The 19,825-nt window shown below is 31.0% G+C and overlaps 1 protein-coding gene across 3 annotated transcripts in view; it reads left to right on the forward strand.

Moving 5' to 3' along the window:
• LOC148619292 (ras-GEF domain-containing family member 1B-like) overlaps nt 1-19,825 on the forward strand; it is a 39,475-nt gene that overhangs the window by 14,004 nt on the left and 5,646 nt on the right. For 2 of the 3 annotated variants that reach the window (XM_088579005.1, XM_088579007.1), the window contains 8 exons: nt 3,166-3,216; nt 9,784-9,840; nt 13,508-13,603; nt 14,852-14,941; nt 16,410-16,487; nt 17,030-17,118; nt 18,159-18,300; nt 19,504-19,590. In XM_088579005.1, coding sequence (XP_088435131.1) covers nt 3,166-3,216; nt 9,784-9,840; nt 13,508-13,603; nt 14,852-14,941; nt 16,410-16,487; nt 17,030-17,118; nt 18,159-18,300; nt 19,504-19,590 — 690 coding nt within the window. Of the gene's footprint in view, nt 1-3,165; nt 3,217-9,783; nt 9,841-11,998; nt 12,225-13,507; nt 13,604-14,851; nt 14,942-16,409; nt 16,488-17,029; nt 17,119-18,158; nt 18,301-19,503; nt 19,591-19,825 lie in introns of those variants that run through there. The other variant, XM_088579006.1, reaches the window with a different exon arrangement.

The following is a 19,825-nucleotide window of genomic DNA, read 5'->3' on the forward strand; positions in this document are numbered from 1 at the left end:
AAAACATGATTTGCATATTATATTTTATGAATTTAGGATTTTACCGTCTTGTTTTGGTATTGAAATCAAGGGTTTTAAAATTCTCACATATTTAATCAGGAATCTTTTTGTATTAAGCTGTGGGAAAATTTCAAAACCTATCTGCCCATGTTTACTGGGGTGGAACTTAAAAGAGACCTCATCACCTAACACATGTAATTGACCCTCCATAGTGTTAGGTTGTGTAAGTTAAATCAAATCAAATGCCTATAAATATAATTTGATGACACTTGTAGTTTTATTTGAAGATCATTTCCCCACTTAGGTAAAAATTTTGAGATATCAATACTATGAAGGACTATTAAAAGGTATTTAGATTCCAATTTAAGAATTTTTACTCTTTTTAAAAAAATTTCACCTGTTTTGACCCATGACTCTAGACACTTCAGAGGAATGTGAAGATTTGTGATGAAAGACAAATAAATTTGGTAAGGGGTACATTTGCTTTTACTGTTTCTTACCCAGTTATAAATGAAAATTTTTAATTGATTCATTAAAAGGTCTTCTTGGAATATTTTGAATATTTTTGTGTGAGAAATAAAGATAACTGACCTGCAATGGACAAGATTTATGATCTTACATTGTAACCATGTCAAATATTATTGTTTCTTTGAAATGTTTATTGATATCTTATGAAAGAGAATTTTGTGGGTAATTTATATGCAAAAGTATCGGCTGCATGCTTCGACAACTTACATACATTTGCTTACATATATTGTCAAAAGTTGTCTTGGTACACTAGATATATATGGTTAGAATACAGTAGTTAAGAATATATACAATATTTACCTCATAGAATTATGTCATTAAGGCAAATATTGTTTTGGTAATTCGGTCAGGTTTACACATTTTTGTTTTATTTTGCTCTTTAGTTTCTGTGTTATTCTTGTATTAACTGTAAACAATATCATGTTAGCAAAGTGAACACACATTATAACAGATATAATGCAAAACACACTATTTTCTTTCCAGACCAAATATAATACTAACCAAAACTGTCCCCAATAGTTTCTAAATCGTTAGTCTGATTTTGAACTTGGAATTTCCAAAAGTGTCAATGCCAAAACTAGCATCAAATTAATTTGCTTATGTGTAATCACCTAAATTAGATCAGGCCATACCTCAGAAGTGATTACTAAAATACCGTATAACTCCTGGTACCAAATTGTAATAATGTGCATGTTTGCCTGCTTGTAACTAGGTGTTTTATCAAATAAATAAAAAAAAGAACATTATATAGATTTATTCTATAGGTCATGATTTGAGGTCAGTCTCATAGATTTATCTCTATCAATTGCACTAACTTAATCCTGATGGTATATAGTAGGAACTATATTTTCTTCATTCTACAAGGCCATTAAACTCAGTGCAATGTATACTCAATATACTACATATAAAAGCTATCTTGATTTATCTTGCAAAGCTCAAGTCAATTTTTATTAAAAATTTTTTCAGTTTTTATATCTTATTTTCTGTAAAGCAGTCCCATGTTCTGTTAAAGCAGACCTTGGTTCATGTTCCTCATGTCGAAAATTTCACAGGGCCTTGTTTAGTTTGAAACCCAATTTAAAATCTGATAGAATTTGTCACTGGTAGAAGAAATTTGTCATGAATCACAAAAGGTTGTTAAATTTTTCTGTATTTTAATTTTTCACAAATATTTGTTTGAATTGACTTGAGTGAATCACTCAACAAATTTTTGTACAATGGCTGGAGATTTAACAATAATTGAAATTCAGAATAAATTAAAGGTTACAAATTCTGTAGGTTAATCATGAATTAACTTGCTTGAATGCAGCTTTCTTTGATAGAATGTCCATCACACCAGTGTCACAAAGTATAGTTTATTCCAAAATGTCTTCAGGTAGATGCTATGATCACACAATTTGACCTCCATTTAAACTTTAGTCTTTGCATAGCAGTAAAATATAATAATTCATTCTTTTTTTTTGTAATACCAACCTAAGATACAAGTCAATGGATTTCATATTGTTCCTTATTTTTTTGTATTTTTATATTTAAATCGTTGATGTCTACCTGAAAAATTACCTGTAAGATGTTTACCTGTAAATGTGAAATAAACTATAGGTAAGAGGAATGTAAAGAAATATTTGATCAAACTATGTAGTAGTAACCTGGACCTGGGACATCATCGTTAAAACTGTCAGTTTGTAGGTGACAACTGTAATAATCTGTCACATTAAGTGATCAGTATTGTTTAGGAGTACATCATTGTGAAACTTCTTGGACGTCAATGTTTATCTGATCAGAAAAGTTATTGTAAAATGGATGCGTAAGTCATTGTTAAAGTTTTTATTATTTACAAATGGTATTGTAATGGCTTATAGAAATTTTACCCAAAAAATTTTTGCAATATGACTATTTTAAGTTAGTTTTCTGTGTTAGAGATTTTGATTTTTATTTCTGCATGTATGTTATGCATATTTTGTACTGGAATATTTAAGGAGTATATAATTTTTTTGAAAATCCAGGTTAAAAGAACTCGTTTCTAATATATAATATTGAGCATGTGTACAAGGACATGTCTGAAATGTATATCGTATTACATAGAAATGCCATTTTTTTAGCATTCAACATTCAATATATTGACATTCTAATGAAATAAGATTGTGTATTGCCATGCTTCAAGAGTGTATATTTGTTAATTAATGCATCTTCAGGGACATGTATTCTTGCACATGATTTTGTAATGTTATTTGTTGATGCAACTGATACTTAAAGTGTTTGTCACCTAGTGGTACTTCACTAAAGTGGTATCATTGCATGGACTGCCATTTATCTAACTAGCATTATATTCTGTTTATAAAAGTCATATGGTTAAGGAGTACATGTAAGTGTAATAATAAGATTTGGCTCAGTCCAATTATCTCATCAATTATTATCAAAGACTTGATTGGTATCAACTGGAAACAATACAGTTTGACATATTCTGATACACCTTACTGATATTCCGGTTGAGGTATTTAAACTATGGATTGGAGATAAAATGTTTTAGATTTCTGTGGATCTAATTCTTATTGATGGTAGAACTATGCTGTGGTCCCCTAGACAGATAGGATTTCTGCTAATTATATGTCCCTAGTATCACTTGTTTTATAATTTCAGTCTTCTAGAAGTCAGCCTGCCATTGGATTAAAGCAGACTTCTAAGAAAAGGGTAAGTCTTTATTAGATATAATAATGTAGTCTTTGATGTGTCTGTAAGTAAAATTGTGTAGTAATTGGCCTTAGCAGAAAAGACAGAATACTCTCTTTAGTTCTTATATGGTTATTAAGTTTGGTAAATATGATAGAAAATTGAACTGTGTCTTTTTTAGTGATTATTCTTGTTAATTCTGCAAGGACAATTTGAAATATAGGTGTAACAATGAAGTGATGTTTCAGTTTTTCTTTAAATTTGTTCTTTTAGAAGTACATACATCTTTTATTTAAAAACCAAATAGGAAGTACTAGTCTATATAACACTTTTTAACTAGAACAAACATATTTTTGTTTGTCCTTATTTAGAGCAAGTTACCATTAAAGTTTCATGGCCGAATTATGGTATACCCCTGAGAGGCTGACATAACATATTACAATTGAAGATCTCTCATGTGAAAATGAATTATAATAGTCTCCATTAGGTGTCATTTTAGACAACAAAATTATCTATTTCATATTATAAACATTTCAAGCATAAGTAAACAATATGACTATTATAGTACTAAAGTGTTCTGGTATGACAATTGATGTTTAACATATGGCTATGGACTAAAGTGTTAAAGTCTAATTTTGGACCTGTGAATCTCTAAAACAATTTGTTGAAGCTTGAATAAGCAGTGCTATGTTTACGAACATATGTATTATAATGTAAAAATTGACATATAGTCTTGTGAATCTGAAAAACAGTTTGTTGGACCTCAAATTGCTATATTTAAGTAATCATCGCTTTATTAAAAGAAAAACATTTTTTACAGAAATGCTTATAGCAAGAAAAGGAGCATAAGTATACATTAGTTATCATAAGGGTCTCAGTATTGTATTAAATTTCCCATAGTCCTCTATAGTGAAGTGCATATTTTTAGGATTTTAAAAAAAATATGTAAATTGATTCAATAAAACTGTCACTTATGTAGCATTTCTAAGGACATGTGAAAAATAATTTCCCGCAAAGAAAATAGGGTGAGTCCACAAAGATCGGACAGAAAAGTAGTCTTGAACTATAAATAGCCATTTTCTCTACTTTCACTTTCGTTTTGCACTCACCAAACCAACGTTTTCAGTGGAACATTTTTATGTTATTATGTTAGATTTTCTTTTAAAAAAGTTTGTCATCTTATAGTGTGATATTTTCTCTATTTTATAAGTCATTGTTAATATCTTTTGACAAAACATTAGTTTGTAGAGAGGCAAAATGGACTATATTTTTATAGCATCCAAGTTTTGATGTACACCCGCTCAGGGATATTCAATGCATACATGCCAACCTTTTTGGATCCAAAAGTAGTAGGGGGTCAGGGGGGGATTTGCCCTCCCAGAAAATTTTTTTTTCCCTGGAAGCAAAATGCTGCATCTTGGGCACATTTTGGAGGATGAAAGACACCTGATAAGGGGAGTGAAAGAGTAATCAAGGGAACCAAGGTTATAGCGATAATAAAAAGAATGTAATCCAGGGACAAAGACCAGACATGGAAAACAGACATACAAACAAAGAACATAAAGTAACTAAAATCATATATACAAAGTAACAAATGTAAATGAGCAACTCGGACTCCACTAAAAACTGGGAGCATGGACCAGGTGCACTGGTAGGGTAAGCATCCTCTGCTTTTCTAGAAACACCCGCCGAGTTGCTCATAAAAAGTCAAGTCCGGGGTAGACAAATGAGAAAAAGAAAACTATGACCCGTTGAATAAATCAGTTTTCATGGTGCTGATGGATACACCATAACGATCCACGAGTTCATGAAAACTTACCATTTTGTTCATAATATTTGCCCATCTCCCCGAATTTTTTTACGATGAAGAAAAATGCTGCATCCTGCTGGGCTTCATCCCCAATCTTTGTATTGTATCAGGGATTTTCCCAAGTTCAAAATCTAGCACGCCAATAAACTTTTTTAATCGGTGCATATGTATTTAAATAGCCAATGAAAAGGTCGGGGTATATACTATGTCGGACATGCGTTTCACTCCCCTTTATTAAACTCCGCTAGTAATGGCAAAGTCGTCACATTATGGACTCAACCATAACGTAGAGTTGAATTAAATAAAGATGAAAAAAAAATCAGTAATCATTTTTGAAATCGGTAGAAAAGTTTCTGAAGTCGGTAGGCAGTAGAAACACCAGAAAATCGGTAGACTGCCGCCTTAAGCGGTAGGGTTGGCACGTATGGCAATGCAATACTGGTACCTTAGGGTCTATGATAGATCTCTTATGTTATCTTTATAGACAACCAGTAAATCTCAATAATGATGCAGTTGTGATCACTTTGTTTTTTTCAATAGAATCTAAAATCATTATATTTTTGACTTGTGACTTGTTTTTGAAAATTTTAAAGGCATTCCAGGTCACAATAACACTTTTAAAATTATCTACTTAAGAGAGTATTCGCCTTTTTTCAACTCTCCACGGGAGAGATAATCCATGGGACAATTGTCTTTGTTAAGTTAGATAAGCTACAGTTAATGAAGCCTTAAATATTTATCCTTCAGTCCAGTTGCTGGGATAAGCTCTCATATTCATGTAATATTTAACTGAGGTGGGTTATTTTAAGTGGATACAAGTAGGCTTGAGAGACATAAGTTTGAAATCCCATGCTAGTACACATTTTTGTCTTTCCTTATTGTTCGTAAAGTTTTTGGTGCTTGTTTCTTCTCCATCATGTATTTTGTAGACTATATTATCCACATACTATGGATGGGACGTATTCATTTAATAAAAGTACTGAAATTTTTGTTACTGATTCCAAAAAAAAAAACATATTGTATTTGGTTAGATTAGCTGGTAACCAAATATTTTTACCCAAATAAAAGTTTAATACTTCAAAGTGTTCTATAAATGGAACTTCTATGTTTGAGGATATTATTACCATGTCATAGACTCTGTAAAGTTTTAAATTACAATAAAAAATTGTTTATCAGTTTTGTGGTCAGGTTGTATAACTGCCATTGAAAGACTATATCTTTTAAACCACCTTTAATTTTTACCTATGTATTATATAACTGCCATAGCAGGTGCCCCTTACACAAGATTTATCTGGCTGTAATCTTTATACCTTATTACAATATCAAACCATAGCATGACAATTGTCATTTATATTTATCATAATTATCGAGGATTAAAATAGTATTTTATTAAGTGGAAATTATATGATAAACTCTTATTTAATTTCTGTAGATAATTGGTTGCCATTAAAGTATTACCTGAAGAAAATGTCATTTTTAATTGGAAATTATCCTGTAAAACTTTATTAATGTTATATCATCAATCATACCCTGATATCCTGTCCCACCTACAGATAAAAATGGGTTTTACAAGATAGTAAAAATTGACTTGTGGTGAACAAACACCATTCAAATTGTCAAGTAAACATTATTTTTAAAAAGTATAATTGTGACTCATATGTTGTTTGATCTTGTGATTGTGGTTGCCAAGTGTTATCAATATTTTCAAATTTATGCTTCTATGTGTATTTCTACAATATCTTGATTTGTGTATGGAGTTTAATCTACTTGGTAGATAGAAAACTTTTCTTAATTTCATTAGAATTGTCATACATATTTTATTTGACCGTATAAATGTCCAACGAATCACGTCTAGTATTCAAGTTTTGTAGTAACAAATATCTGTGAACTTACAATATTCAATGACTGCCTAATATTTCATTAACTAACCATGCAATAATTGGAATTTTTTGACACTCAGACTCATTGCAAACTCCTTATAGAGTAAAAACAAATATGTTCTTTAGAAAAGTTCATGGCAATATTTTATTTATAGTAGGCCATTTCATGAGTTATGTGGGTTAAAGTTCATGGATTCTAGTTTATAACCAGATCTGCTCAGTAAATATTCTAGTAATGTGTCCATTACTTTTTCTGCAGTGTTGCCTGAGGTTCTTTTACTGTATTATCATTCTCTTCAATCAGATAACTAATTAAAAAAAATATATCTTTACTTTATGGAAGGAAGTTGATGAATTCAATCATCTTTAACAGCCCTTTGGCCTTGATGTATTATTATAATACATCTCTGTTTTGAAATGAAATACTGTGAAGTTTAAAAAGATTTTAAAGAAGAGGTCTTTGGTTCAAGCTAAGAAAATTAGATTCTGGTGCCAATCTTCTTACTGTAAATCAGACAGAAAATTGGAAAAAAAGAGACACTAATTTGGAAAATTCTTGCAGACATAATTTATAATGTTGAATTTCAAAACAGTTTCAAGTTTGATAATTTACAAAGTATGGGTTGGTTATGAGTTTTAACATATAATGAATAAAAAAGGTGTGTGAAGTTGTATAAATTTCTGTATATCTGCGAAGATTTCAGGCATGTTGCCATTATGTTTGCATGATTAAAATCAGAATTCTATTCTGGTTAAGCCAAAGTTGACTCTAAGTTTTAAATTTATGAATGTACATATTGAAAAATCTTTTCTTAGTGGCATATAAATTTCAGTAGCATTGAAATACTTTCCTATTACAATATGATGATTTTGAGCATTTTCCGACATTTAGGTTTACTTGACTGAGATATATTTTCACTATTAAAATTTGATTCTAAAAATTTCTTTAGCTTCAGTAGAGCTATACCTCCAAGTTAATTAGTCTTTTACACTGGGAGGATCCATGCTACACAGATATTTAGTAATCAATATCTGGGAAGCTCTTAAGCTCTTAAGTTAAATAGTTGATCTATTTTTAGATTTCCTATAAAATAATTTCTAAATGCCTTTAATTTTGTGGATATTTTCTATATCCAAAACTTCTGATTCAGAAACTCATGTTCTAAATGAATTATAATGCTGTGTTTATTGTAAGGCCAATTTGATCACTGAGTCAGTTTAACCTGATTGAGATCCTTAATGAAACAGCAAAATGGTGAAAACAAAACTAATTGTCAGTTCATTGTGATGGGCATGTCCTCTGACACATCCTTAAGAAAATCATTCTCCAAGGTTTAGATGATCTGTCCTGGAAGGTATGGGGCATTGACAAAATTGATTTTTTTTTGTGTGTATTTATGAAAAATCAATTTGCTGTTAAACAATTTTTTTTAATTTAAAGGAGGGGAGCATAGTGGGTCTTTTCCTCTATAAAACTAGTCCTGTTCAGTCATCACAAATGTCCAACTGGTTGTAAAATAAAAGTGCCTAGATAACTGTATTGCTATGAAAACCAGCTGTAAAACACCCCTTTTCATCTGAGATGGAACTGTCTGAATTCAAAAGATGGAACCATCCTAACCCTGTAAACATTAAGGAAAAAGTGATTCTCAGAAAATGTGATCTGCAAAATATTATATCAATGGATTTTATGTGATTGTTTTTATTTGTTTTTGGATATAAGGAGAAAGCAACAATTAGTAAATTTGAGGTATGTTATATTCACCAGTAAATCATATGCATATGAGAGGAAGTTCTATGTGAAGGGAATAATATATACATTTAAAGTTCACTTGAAAATCACTAAAGTAGTTCTCTATGTCAATGCATTACCTAAAGGTTTGAATATACATAGCTTATGTTTTTTTTATTTTTTTTTCTCACCCTTGTAGTACCAAGTAGGATTGATATTATTAAACATACAAATTTTCTAGGGGCTCTGGCACTGTTGATTTAATGTCCAGATTGTTGGACTACTTTTTCTTTCATTCTTTAATTTTTAAACAAAAGCTATTAATCATGAAGACAAAAATGTATACACCTGTCCATTAATCTCTTACTTTAGTATACTGTAAGTGTTGTAATGATAGGCCTGATCAGTAGTGAAAATATCACAGGCATCATATAGTTCTATGTTTGGAAAATCAAATTTTGCTAATACACATGTAAATTACCTCAAGCTTTGGTAATATATCAGATTTGTTCTAAAAAATATATGGTAAATACTCAGTGTTTTTACATTGATGTTTTACCACCTGTAGAGAGTTTGGACAATCATATAATCTCTTCTTTGATGTTACATAGAATCAATTGTCCTTGACCAAATCCCCCTAATTAGTACCAGATGTACCTGTTAGATAGCTAATTAGATTATAGGTAATTACGCCTTATCTCACAATTGTTAATCTTCTTTGATGTCTACCTGTATTTTATTTATTTGTTTACCTTAAGCGAAAGTTATACCTGGATATTATCATACCTGTAATCAGTTAAACTCTATAATTATCTACTAATTTATTACCCTAAAGTTTAAATCGCCCAATGAAAAGTTCAGTGATTCCAATTCAGAACTTATTGGTTGATAATATATCCATTTTTGTTTATTCAGAAAAGGGAAGTTATTAATTTTTCAATAAACTATATGTAGAGTAAGTCTATCAAATTTCATCCAATCATACATTCCATAACTTTATCAAATGTTAAAAGAAAACAAAATACATTAAGGGGTACAATTATTTATTATTTCTGTGGTTCCTAAACAACACTATTGACTTTTAGTCTGAAAATTACTGTAGAAATGATTTTTTACAGCATAATTTTTGTATTACATGTATTTTGTATAATTCTGTTTCATTTCAGCCGTCCATATTTGGAACCATTGCTAAAGAAAATCCAAAGAAAAAAGAACATAGACTGGTAAGTTTAACATCTATGTTACACATATGACGAAATTAACTTTGGATTGGACCCAGAAACCTAAGAAAAGTGTCAAGTACGGAAGAGTTAATGTCATTTGAACCATCTTAAGATGTGGTTAATAGCTTATCTTCATCATCATCAAATCTTGACTGAAATTTAGGTCAGTAAGGAATTGAATAACGCAGAAGATGAATTTTTTACGGATAAAAGGGGGCAGGGATAACAGAATAGGTATTTCCATGTTTTCAACATCAAAATTTGCTTTTTAAAGTCATTTATTGTTGGTCAAAGGTTGTTTTTAGTTCCAACTGATGTAGTATTCTTTAAGTCAGTGTAAAGTTCAAATACAATACTTGAACGATATGTAAGATTTTACTCTATATTTTACTGCATAATCATCTCATGTGAGATATGTTTTTGTCCATTTGCTTTGAAATATTGATATAATAAATTACCAATGTTTTTATAAATCCTGTTCAAGTGGTCTCTGAAACTAATCTGTTTTTAAAGGACTTGAATTTTACAAATTTTATTAAATTTTTGACTTGATTCGTTTATGTTGATTGTTTTTGCCAGTACATAAATCCTAACATTGAAGTATAATATCAAAACAAGTATGGACACAGTTTTTGAATTGAAAAAAAATCCAATATAATACTGGTATAGATTTGTTGTTCTCTAGATATGGATAATATTAATGCATGGTCAGGGCATAAATCAGAATCTAATGTGAGATTGTGACAGTAGGAATAATTTATCTCTTCATTACCATAATATGTCAGATCTTCTGTACTTTTCCTATAAACTATCCTCATAGATATATTTGATCCATTTATGTCCTATCTTTATGTAGGTGAATTACATGTTAAAATGCACCCACTGATCAAGTATAAACAATTTGTTATAGAAAGACTTATTTCAGAATAATGATCCTACTAGACTGATTATTATAAAACTTTGTAATATGCTGAAGAATACAAATCTGTTGTTCTATAAAGTAGATACATGAAAATGTAATATCTAGAATCCCTGAAGGAGATTCACAAATATTGCATTTTTTTTATGTCTTACACATGTATTTTTAACAATCGTGTTCTTTTCATCTCATTTTGCAACTCCTCTTGCTGCATGTGGGCTCCTGATTTGGAAATAAAAGATATGCTATGCTATACATGTTATTTTGGCTGTAATAAGATGTGTTCATCCGTAAGTCACATGCTCTGAAACACTAAGTAATGTTTGATGTAAACATTATATGTATATGTTACTTAATAGAAGGATGTATTGTATTTAATTTGAATCTCAGCTGATAATAAGATTATTTTCTGTAGTTGTTAAGCTTAGGTCACTGTCCTATACATGTATTATTGAAGGCCACTTGTCAGAGTTTGGCAATCTACCAGCCACCTTTTATGCAAGAGATAAGATTGTTTTGACTGAAGGAATAAACAGACTGAAGAGTTTTTTTCATCATGTAAAACTAGGTTAAATAAAACAGTGGGTTGGAAAAGATATTTATCTATGGTTTGTTTAAATTTTTATTTTAGATATATTTCCACCCGTGTGTGTCAAATCTCTACAGGTTTCAGAACATAACCATAACACATACTTTGTTATCCATTATATTATCCAGATGGTATCACCATAGTGTGGTCATTAGGGAGGGACATTGCAGACCCTCAATAGAATATACACTCAATACATCTCAATCCGTCTGTTTGCTTGGTCCTTCTCATGTTCTAATTGCTGATGGTTTTTGTTTCTAATTGCTACACCAAAGAATTTAAGATTTGGGAAGAAGTTTACTAATCAGTATTGATATATACTAGGATCTTGAGCTTTTCTTTTGCAATTTGGTGTGTGTCTGAGAATGGGCTGAAGACAGAAGATTAAATGAAATCAGATTAGAAGCCTATAGTGGGAAAGGCAATTTGTGTAAATCTCTTGGTTTAGTAGACATTGAGGCTGCAGTTCAGCTTGGAACTGATGAATTCTTTCTGCCCCTTAAGTCTGTATATTACTGGCTAATGAGGAGAAAAAGTGTCCTTGGTAAACAGCTATTTAGGAAGTGACTTCTCGAGGTGAAAAGTCCAACAGGAAACCAGTTGTACATCACTGTTGACGCCTTCCGATATATATATTTAAACTTTTAAATTTGAAAAATATTCTCAAAACATCTTGAGAAATCTGACAAGATTTTTAAGATGTGGGAGAGTGTGGATGCTAATTGCAACCCAACAAATTCAGGAGCGGAATATGCATTTGATAAAAACTTAAACATGAAAATGTCAAATGTGGACCATTTGGATAATGCTTTCAAGCATAGTTCTAATGATAGGAAAGGAAATATGAATTTGGTTTATTTTCTGCAACAACTACGGGTAGGTGTAAATGTCAGACACAAATCAATCTTTAAATTGTTATTTGATTACTCGACTGACGTATTTTAGTCTGAAAATGGAGATGTTACATGGTAAATGGAAGGATTTGGGTTGATCAATACTCCTTATGGAGTACAGGTTTTCATATGATCCAGCTCTATCTTTGTAAAAATCAATACATATTGCATAATTATAAACATTTGAATGATTTTCATTAAAAATGTCATGCTGATCTTTGTGCAACTTCTATATTTGTCAATATTGTTGCTTGCATTTCATTCTGCTTGATTTCTACATTTTATCGGGTGAGTGAAATCAATGAAATTTTCAATTTTTTCTTATATTTTTCTTTTCTTTTATAAATGATCTCTTGAAAATTAGTATACTTAAGCTATTTAAAAGGTATTATATGTGTAAGTGCATTTGAAAATATTTATTTAAGGCAGTTTCGTTTGTTTTTTTTACATCTATTTCTTTTGTATAATCTATTAACAAAGCAGATCATTTGTATAATCTATTAACAAAGCAGATCATATGATGATTTGTCTGTACCTTTTCTTGAATAAATGTCATGTTTGTACTCAAAATTTGTTTATCTTCAATTGTTTAGTCACCCTTTTACCAACCATAGCCCTCTTTTATTTCATCTGTAGATTGTTGATACTGACGTTTTAGCTTTATGGAAATTGACAATTGCTACATGTTTGGAATTTTGAGTTATACGTAATGCCACTTTAAGATAATACCAAATGAAACCTAAATAATCTTACTCATGATTCTGATTGTAATATAAATTTTGTCCTATAATTACTTTTCAATAGTTAAATTGATTAATTTTCATCAAATTTCCATATATCATGATTGGTTGATTGTATTATTTCACATGACCAAAAAAAGCCAAGCATATATTTTGTCACTTATATTTTTCAAAAATAAATAGGGGAAGTTAAGTCATAAGTTTTAAGTGTGCAGAAAAAATTTCCTCAAAATCTAAATTTGTACAAAATTTACAGTACATCTATTAATAGATTTTAAGTTATAAAAAGGCAACAATGAATAATTATTGTTATATTTTTGTTATCATTGAATGGTTAATAGACATCATACTTGTGGTCAGTATTCAGACAGCTAAGAAAATGTATAATTGATGTGTGTTACATTCAAGTTTTTGGTCAAGGAAACTGTTGATATTGTTATTGGTAATATTGTAATATGCAAGTGTTGCATCTTATTTTCTACTCTAACTTGTAATTGTTTTTATCAAAACTAATTTTATTTTTCAGAGTGTTGGGCCACAGATGATAAGTCTTTCTCACATGTTTGATCTGCGACCATCAGGATACGACAGCCAAGTTCCAAGCCATTACACTGAAGACGAGGTAAGTTTTTCATTGGCTCTACTAACCTGATTCAAAACATGCTTTTGTGCTTGGTCTTTTTAAGACTATGTTGTCCTTGAGGGTGTACAGAACTCAGTTGAATTCTGTGTGTTTTTGTATAGGTGAATCCAAGTTCTCCATCTTCATGCTGAAAAACTTTGATTGTCAATGGAATAAACTGGAGCGGTCCCATCTTTGGCCAGTCACTGCTCCCTCATTTTAGAATTCTTGGTCTGCCATTGTTGTTTGCCTTGAAGCATGTTACTTTGTCATCTCGTCATTGTGGAATTTAATACTTATGTGCATATTAAATGAATTCATTCTTGTTTTTTTCCAAAAGTTGCACAGATTGAACCAGTTTATCCAACATGTTCATCTCACCAGTTTTGATAAGACATGTTATTTCTGGCATAGAACCCTAAAATCTTTGCTCTTTGCTCTTGTTTATGGATAATGCCCCATCATAAATAGCATTTCTATTTTCTTCCCTGATACTAAGAAAAACTTGGCATCATTCATGAAGTCCTAATTCTTTGTAAATTGAAGTAATTTCTTGAATGAAAATAATATATAAGAGGCGGACATAAATTCTTCTCTCTCAGGAAAGATCTCCTTCACAGTGGCAGGGGGTTGGACTATTTCCTCCTTGTAATTGCTTACTTTCACATCTGATGGAGAAAAAAAACAAGGGCTGATGTGAACTTGAATGTGTAAAATTTCATCAAAACAATTTAATTAGACCATCTAATGTATAAATATCAAGGAAATATTGCCAAGTTTTTTTTAGACATACATGTTCAGTTGTTGAAGTAAACAGCCTTAGAAAGAATCTATTTACGTCAGTTGCCAGTAGGTACAGTGATATACCTGTAGCTGGTAGTAAAGTCATGTCAATTTATTGATTGTTTTTCTCATTTAATCAGAAGTAGACTGCTATTAGTCAAGAATATTGGAAAAATCAGGATAACTTTTAATAAGTCCCTGGACATTGAATCCTGTTGATATTATTGGATCATTTATGATTCATCAGATGATGTGTAATAACTTCATCATGTAAACGTATTTAGATCAACAGAAACTGAAAAAAGATCTGTTTATATGGGTGTTTTATAGATGACATTGATGTAAACCTGGATTTATAGTTGACATTTTACAAACTGTTTAAAAAGGTGTTGTGTGTCAAAATTTGGATTGAAAGGACATTTGATTTATAATTCTAGTAACCTATATACATTCTGGAATTCACAGGCTTTAATCTTTGAAGAGGGAAATCTAATGGCAGGGTCATTGGAAGCCTTGATCCAACATCTCGTACCAACGACAGAATATCATCCTGATGTAAGTAGATTCATATAATAGAGGGGGGACATCAGTAAGATCTAATTCTAAAGAATTTAAGTTTATCCAGTAACCTTTGTTCTGAGTTATTATTATAAGTTACGTTACCTGCATAAAATATGATATTCATACTACAGCCAAGTAAAATTTAGTTCCTCAGATTTTTTTATATCTACTGAAATTACTATATAGTCATAAAGGAACAATTTAACGGCTTAGTTTTTTAACGAAAAGGAAAACATTCAAGCTCTGAATATTAAATCATTCAAATATCAAAACCCAGTGTCAGGGATATTCATAGTATTTCAGGTGCCGATCAGGTGACAGGCGTATGTCCCCTCCCCCACTGATATTGGGAATTTCATTTTGCATGAAATCTTGATTTTTCACAAATACCACTCCCAAAGTCTTTTATTGCCTTGCTTTTCCCAGAATTTAATTCTTTATAGGCTCCCCTTAACCTGAAATTCTTGATCTCCCCTTGTAGCTGGCTTCATTGATGGAATGTAAATGATTTAAAAGTATGATTTTCTATGTTGTTGGAAGTCATTAAATAACACTATATAAAACATTTAAAACATTAGCTAACAGAAAATAGCTGCATAGATTATAATGTTGTCCATTTATAAAAGGATGAGAATTGATATGGCATAATATTCTTCAGACACATCTATATTTGTTTTCTATTGATTAGATATCTTGAATATCAGGATTTTCTCTGCTAATGGTAGAAATGATATGGCACACTGTATAGAAACACCAGACATTTCATCAGATATATTACTATGACCAGTAGAGTGGCCTTTTGTCAATGTCTGTTTGAATCTATTAGGAAATGTTTTTTTCCATTTCTTTGTAGTGTTTACTTAATCATTTATCATGGAAGATGCTAGATTATATCAATCACCTTGTCAAGTTAGGTTTTAGGGAATTCAACCTGATTTTTTAGATGGGAAAAACAAACCCTAACGTGTTTCGTGAAGAATCTCCATCAGTGCCAAAGAGACATTTGCCAAGATTGTATTTGGGTTGGAACTAATAGGTTTTCCAAAATCACAATGATGAGAGTCCCATATGATCTTATTAGGGTTAATTGAGATCTGTAGGACAGAAATCCTATTATAACAAAGAGCTTCATGTTGAAATACAATTAGCCCTTTGAGAATTTCATTACTTATCATATTATGCATTGATTGACAAAGCAACTGTAGTTTGTTTACCAAAATGTTGATGTTAATTTATGTCTGACTTAAGATGTTTTCTGGCAATAGTTTTGTCTCTGTAGACAACAGTATTATACATATTATTCATGTTTAAATATTTCAAAAATAAATTGAACAGGAAATGGAACTTATTAGTTCAGCATGTAAGCCTGATGCTAGTGAAGAAGAAAGGAAGTGTCCCTTTTCATCGTATCAGATAAATACATTCTGCTACTTGAATTGAAGTTGTTTAATTTTTTTTGTAGAGAACCTATGTGTTTGCTTTCTTGCTGAGTTCTAGACTGTACATAAAGCCACACATCCTACTGAAAGAGGTTTGCCAGGTTAGTACACCTACCCTCTTCTGGTCAGAAGAATCTAGAGATATGATACAGATGTTATAATATTTATTCAGATGTAGGAGTATCTCTGTATTGCTCTGTCCATCATTTTAAGATGTAGGAGTAGCTCTGTATAACTCTGTCCATCATTCTATTGGTTTAACATTGTTTCACATAATATGTGGTATTGCTTTTCATAACACTTTGGGTTCCCTGTTCTTGCTTTATCAACTTTAAATTGTGGGCTGGCAAAACATCAAATACTTTAAAGTAACCAAACATGTCCTTAAAGTACTGCTTATCAAATGTTCAAGAGTTCTGAAACAAGTCCAAAAAGTGGAGTTCAAGGTGATCCCTTCAGTGTTTTATTCTTCTTTGTCTGTAGAGTACAGATATTTTGCCGAAGTGAATTCAAAAACAATCTATTTTTAGTTAATGTTTAAGTTAATTACTTCAATAAACTATTTACAAAGCATGAAAAAGACAGATCTGTTTATGTTCCATTTGACTTTTATATTAATTACATGTTTATTTCCTGTTTGTAGATATGTGTTTTCCAACAGAATTTGGCAGAAGATGAAGTGAAACGAGAACAGCTGGGGAAATTTGGTCCAAACATTCTGCAGCTGCTTAGGTATGCTCTATTGAATGTTTGTGTCAGTTTTGCTCAACATGAAATAACTCTTTTATTAAACTTAAATTCACACAGCGGGGAAGTCATTTTTATATTTCTTTGTGCAAATTTGTCTCCTTTTTTTTTTATTTTAATATCCTATTGGCAGTTTTCATTATTTGTGACCCCTGTTTTAGCCATAAGTTATCCTTGATAGCCAACATAATACCCTTCACTGTTTGGCTGGTTGACCCTCAATTATTGTGGATTTAGCTTTTGACGACCTGTAAAATCACTAGGTGTACTATTCTTAAAAGTGCAGGTGTTAAAACACCTACTCTTGTATCCTGCCAGTTAATGAAACATGTGACAGTAGTTTAGAACTTGTGATTTGTGTCATATGTATGTGGTTAAAATTGAAAATAGATTTTCCCTGAACAAGTGTTCTTAAAAATATCCTCATTCTTATACATGTGACTAATCCAAGCCAAGGACATCTTTCACTTTCATATGTTTCCCCAAATAAATAGCTCCCTTTATCTTTTGTGATTAAGTTTGAGTCATTTCTTTTTGTGGAGGAGTTATAAGTAGAGTAAAATTTTCCCTCCACCCCAGAATAGTACTGGTATATATTTGTCCCACCACTTCTCAGTCAGGAGATGGGTACTTATGTCAATTGATCGTCAGGTTTTATCGTGGGATAATGTTACTGATCAATGCAGGTATTTGTTGTGCAGTATTAGCCCTGATGATTTCTCCTGCAGTTGTCAGTCTTGATAAATAACACTAACTGTCTGGTTAAGATTAGGCTGACATGTCCATTTCATTATTTATTGTTTCTAATTAAGGGAATTGTTGTCTACTCTTTAGTTACCAAATAACTAAACAGGAATCCAGAGAAGACATTGATGGTTTTAAAATAAGTAAAAGGGAAACATCTACTGATACACAGAAAAAAAAATCTTTTGAGTTACATAAACAAGAGAAAGACATATTGTTCAGTTTGTTATTTTATGAAAGTTGAAGCATGCTCCTCCACTTCAATTTTCTTCTTATTTCAGTGAATGGACAGAAATGTTCCCTTACGATTTCCGAGATGACAGAATGATGAAACAGTTAAAGGAAATTACCCAAAGAATTATCAGCATTTATCCTGAACTTCATACAGATGTTGCTAGTCTTACTCATAATCTAATTAACAAGGTAATTAACAATCTTAATAATAAAACCAGCCAATTTAGTAAGAAATTCCTACCCATAGCAATTGATACTTTAGTTTTCAATATGATTGTACATGTAACCCAGGATCTAACAGCTACATGTAGTAGCAGGTGCTGAAATTTGTTATAAGAAATAATTTGTGTGGCCAAAATCATAAGTAAATCGTGAGCCATTGTGTAAAACACTTACATGTTTAATACTTTAAATAGTTTAACAAACGTTGTGGTCAAGTGTCTAGGACTTGGTCTGTCCGATAAAACTTAATTTGGAATCTCTCTTGTGGTTGTGGTGTAACTAAAGTGCACAAAGATTGGTTTAGTAGAGTGAAATCTGCTTAAATACACCACAAACATGTCTTTGATAAAATAAACACTCAGTTCATAGATGGAGCTTCTTATCAGTAAACAGAGAACTCCATTCATAAAGACTAAGTACTAAAACACAGTTAATGTTTATTTTATCAGTGTACGTGGATAATGTTTAGTGTCTGAAATCAAGGACGACTTCTTGATGTTGTTTATTATTACACAAGAAGCAGTGAATGTAAATTCATGTTTAGGGATCACTTCCTATCAGTTACCACACCTTGTGTGAAAGTGTCTTTTTGATAATGGATGATTCCCCTTTAGTTATTGTTTTTTTAATAATGTCACTTACTATAGGGGTCAATGGCTGGAGATATGTTTTAAAATCCTCTCCTATTACACCAGAGATTTTTATATATTAAACAGCATGGGCTTCCCTTGAAGTTATGATAAATTGTGTAGGTGTGTTTACCTAGGACCTTGATGTACTTTGAGTTGTACCATTTGTATAAACAAAAGCCAGAATGAATGAGCCACTTCCTGTATCATCATTAAACTGTTCGGTTTATTAACTAATTAAAGGTGCACCTGATTTCTACTTTAATTTGTTTTATAGCACAAGTGTCTGATGTTAGGAAGAAGTGGTTTATTGTTGAAGTTTGGCATTTTTACTAGATCTGACATTTATTTGAACTGGTTCCAGATAATCTAATATAACTGCCAATAATACAGTTTTCTGATAATCTGACATTCCAAAAATCTTGAAATGAAGAACAGCTAAGTTCATTCATTTTAACTTTGATAATGTTCCTGTTTTCTTCAGCTATTTTAATTAAATTCTCTCATGTAGTTATTTTAGTTTTGAACATTATACTTTCAGTTGTCTTCATTACATAAATATGAAGAAGAGTTATCTAAGATTAACACAGAGGCAGTCAGAAAATCCAGTGTACAGGAAGTACCCACAGTAAGTTATAAAGATGTCAAACTAACTTGTTTATATATTGTGGAATTAATTCCAGACATGAACCTTTCAAAAATTCTCAAGTACATGTACATGTATTTGCAATATCCTGAAGACCTAACTTAAATGAACATTTAAGTACACAATGTGAACTGTACCTTTGTACTAGTTATCAGTCAATACTGTCCACTTAGGAAATGTAGAATAAAGCACTTGGTTTTTGATCGTTGTTTTTGAA

The sequence above is a fragment of the Perna viridis genome, chromosome 4 (assembly GCF_037379345.1).
Source record: "Perna viridis isolate PV_CMFRI_1.1 ecotype Kerala chromosome 4, ASM3737934v1, whole genome shotgun sequence".
Classification (NCBI taxonomy): Eukaryota; Metazoa; Mollusca; class Bivalvia; order Mytilida; family Mytilidae; genus Perna; species Perna viridis.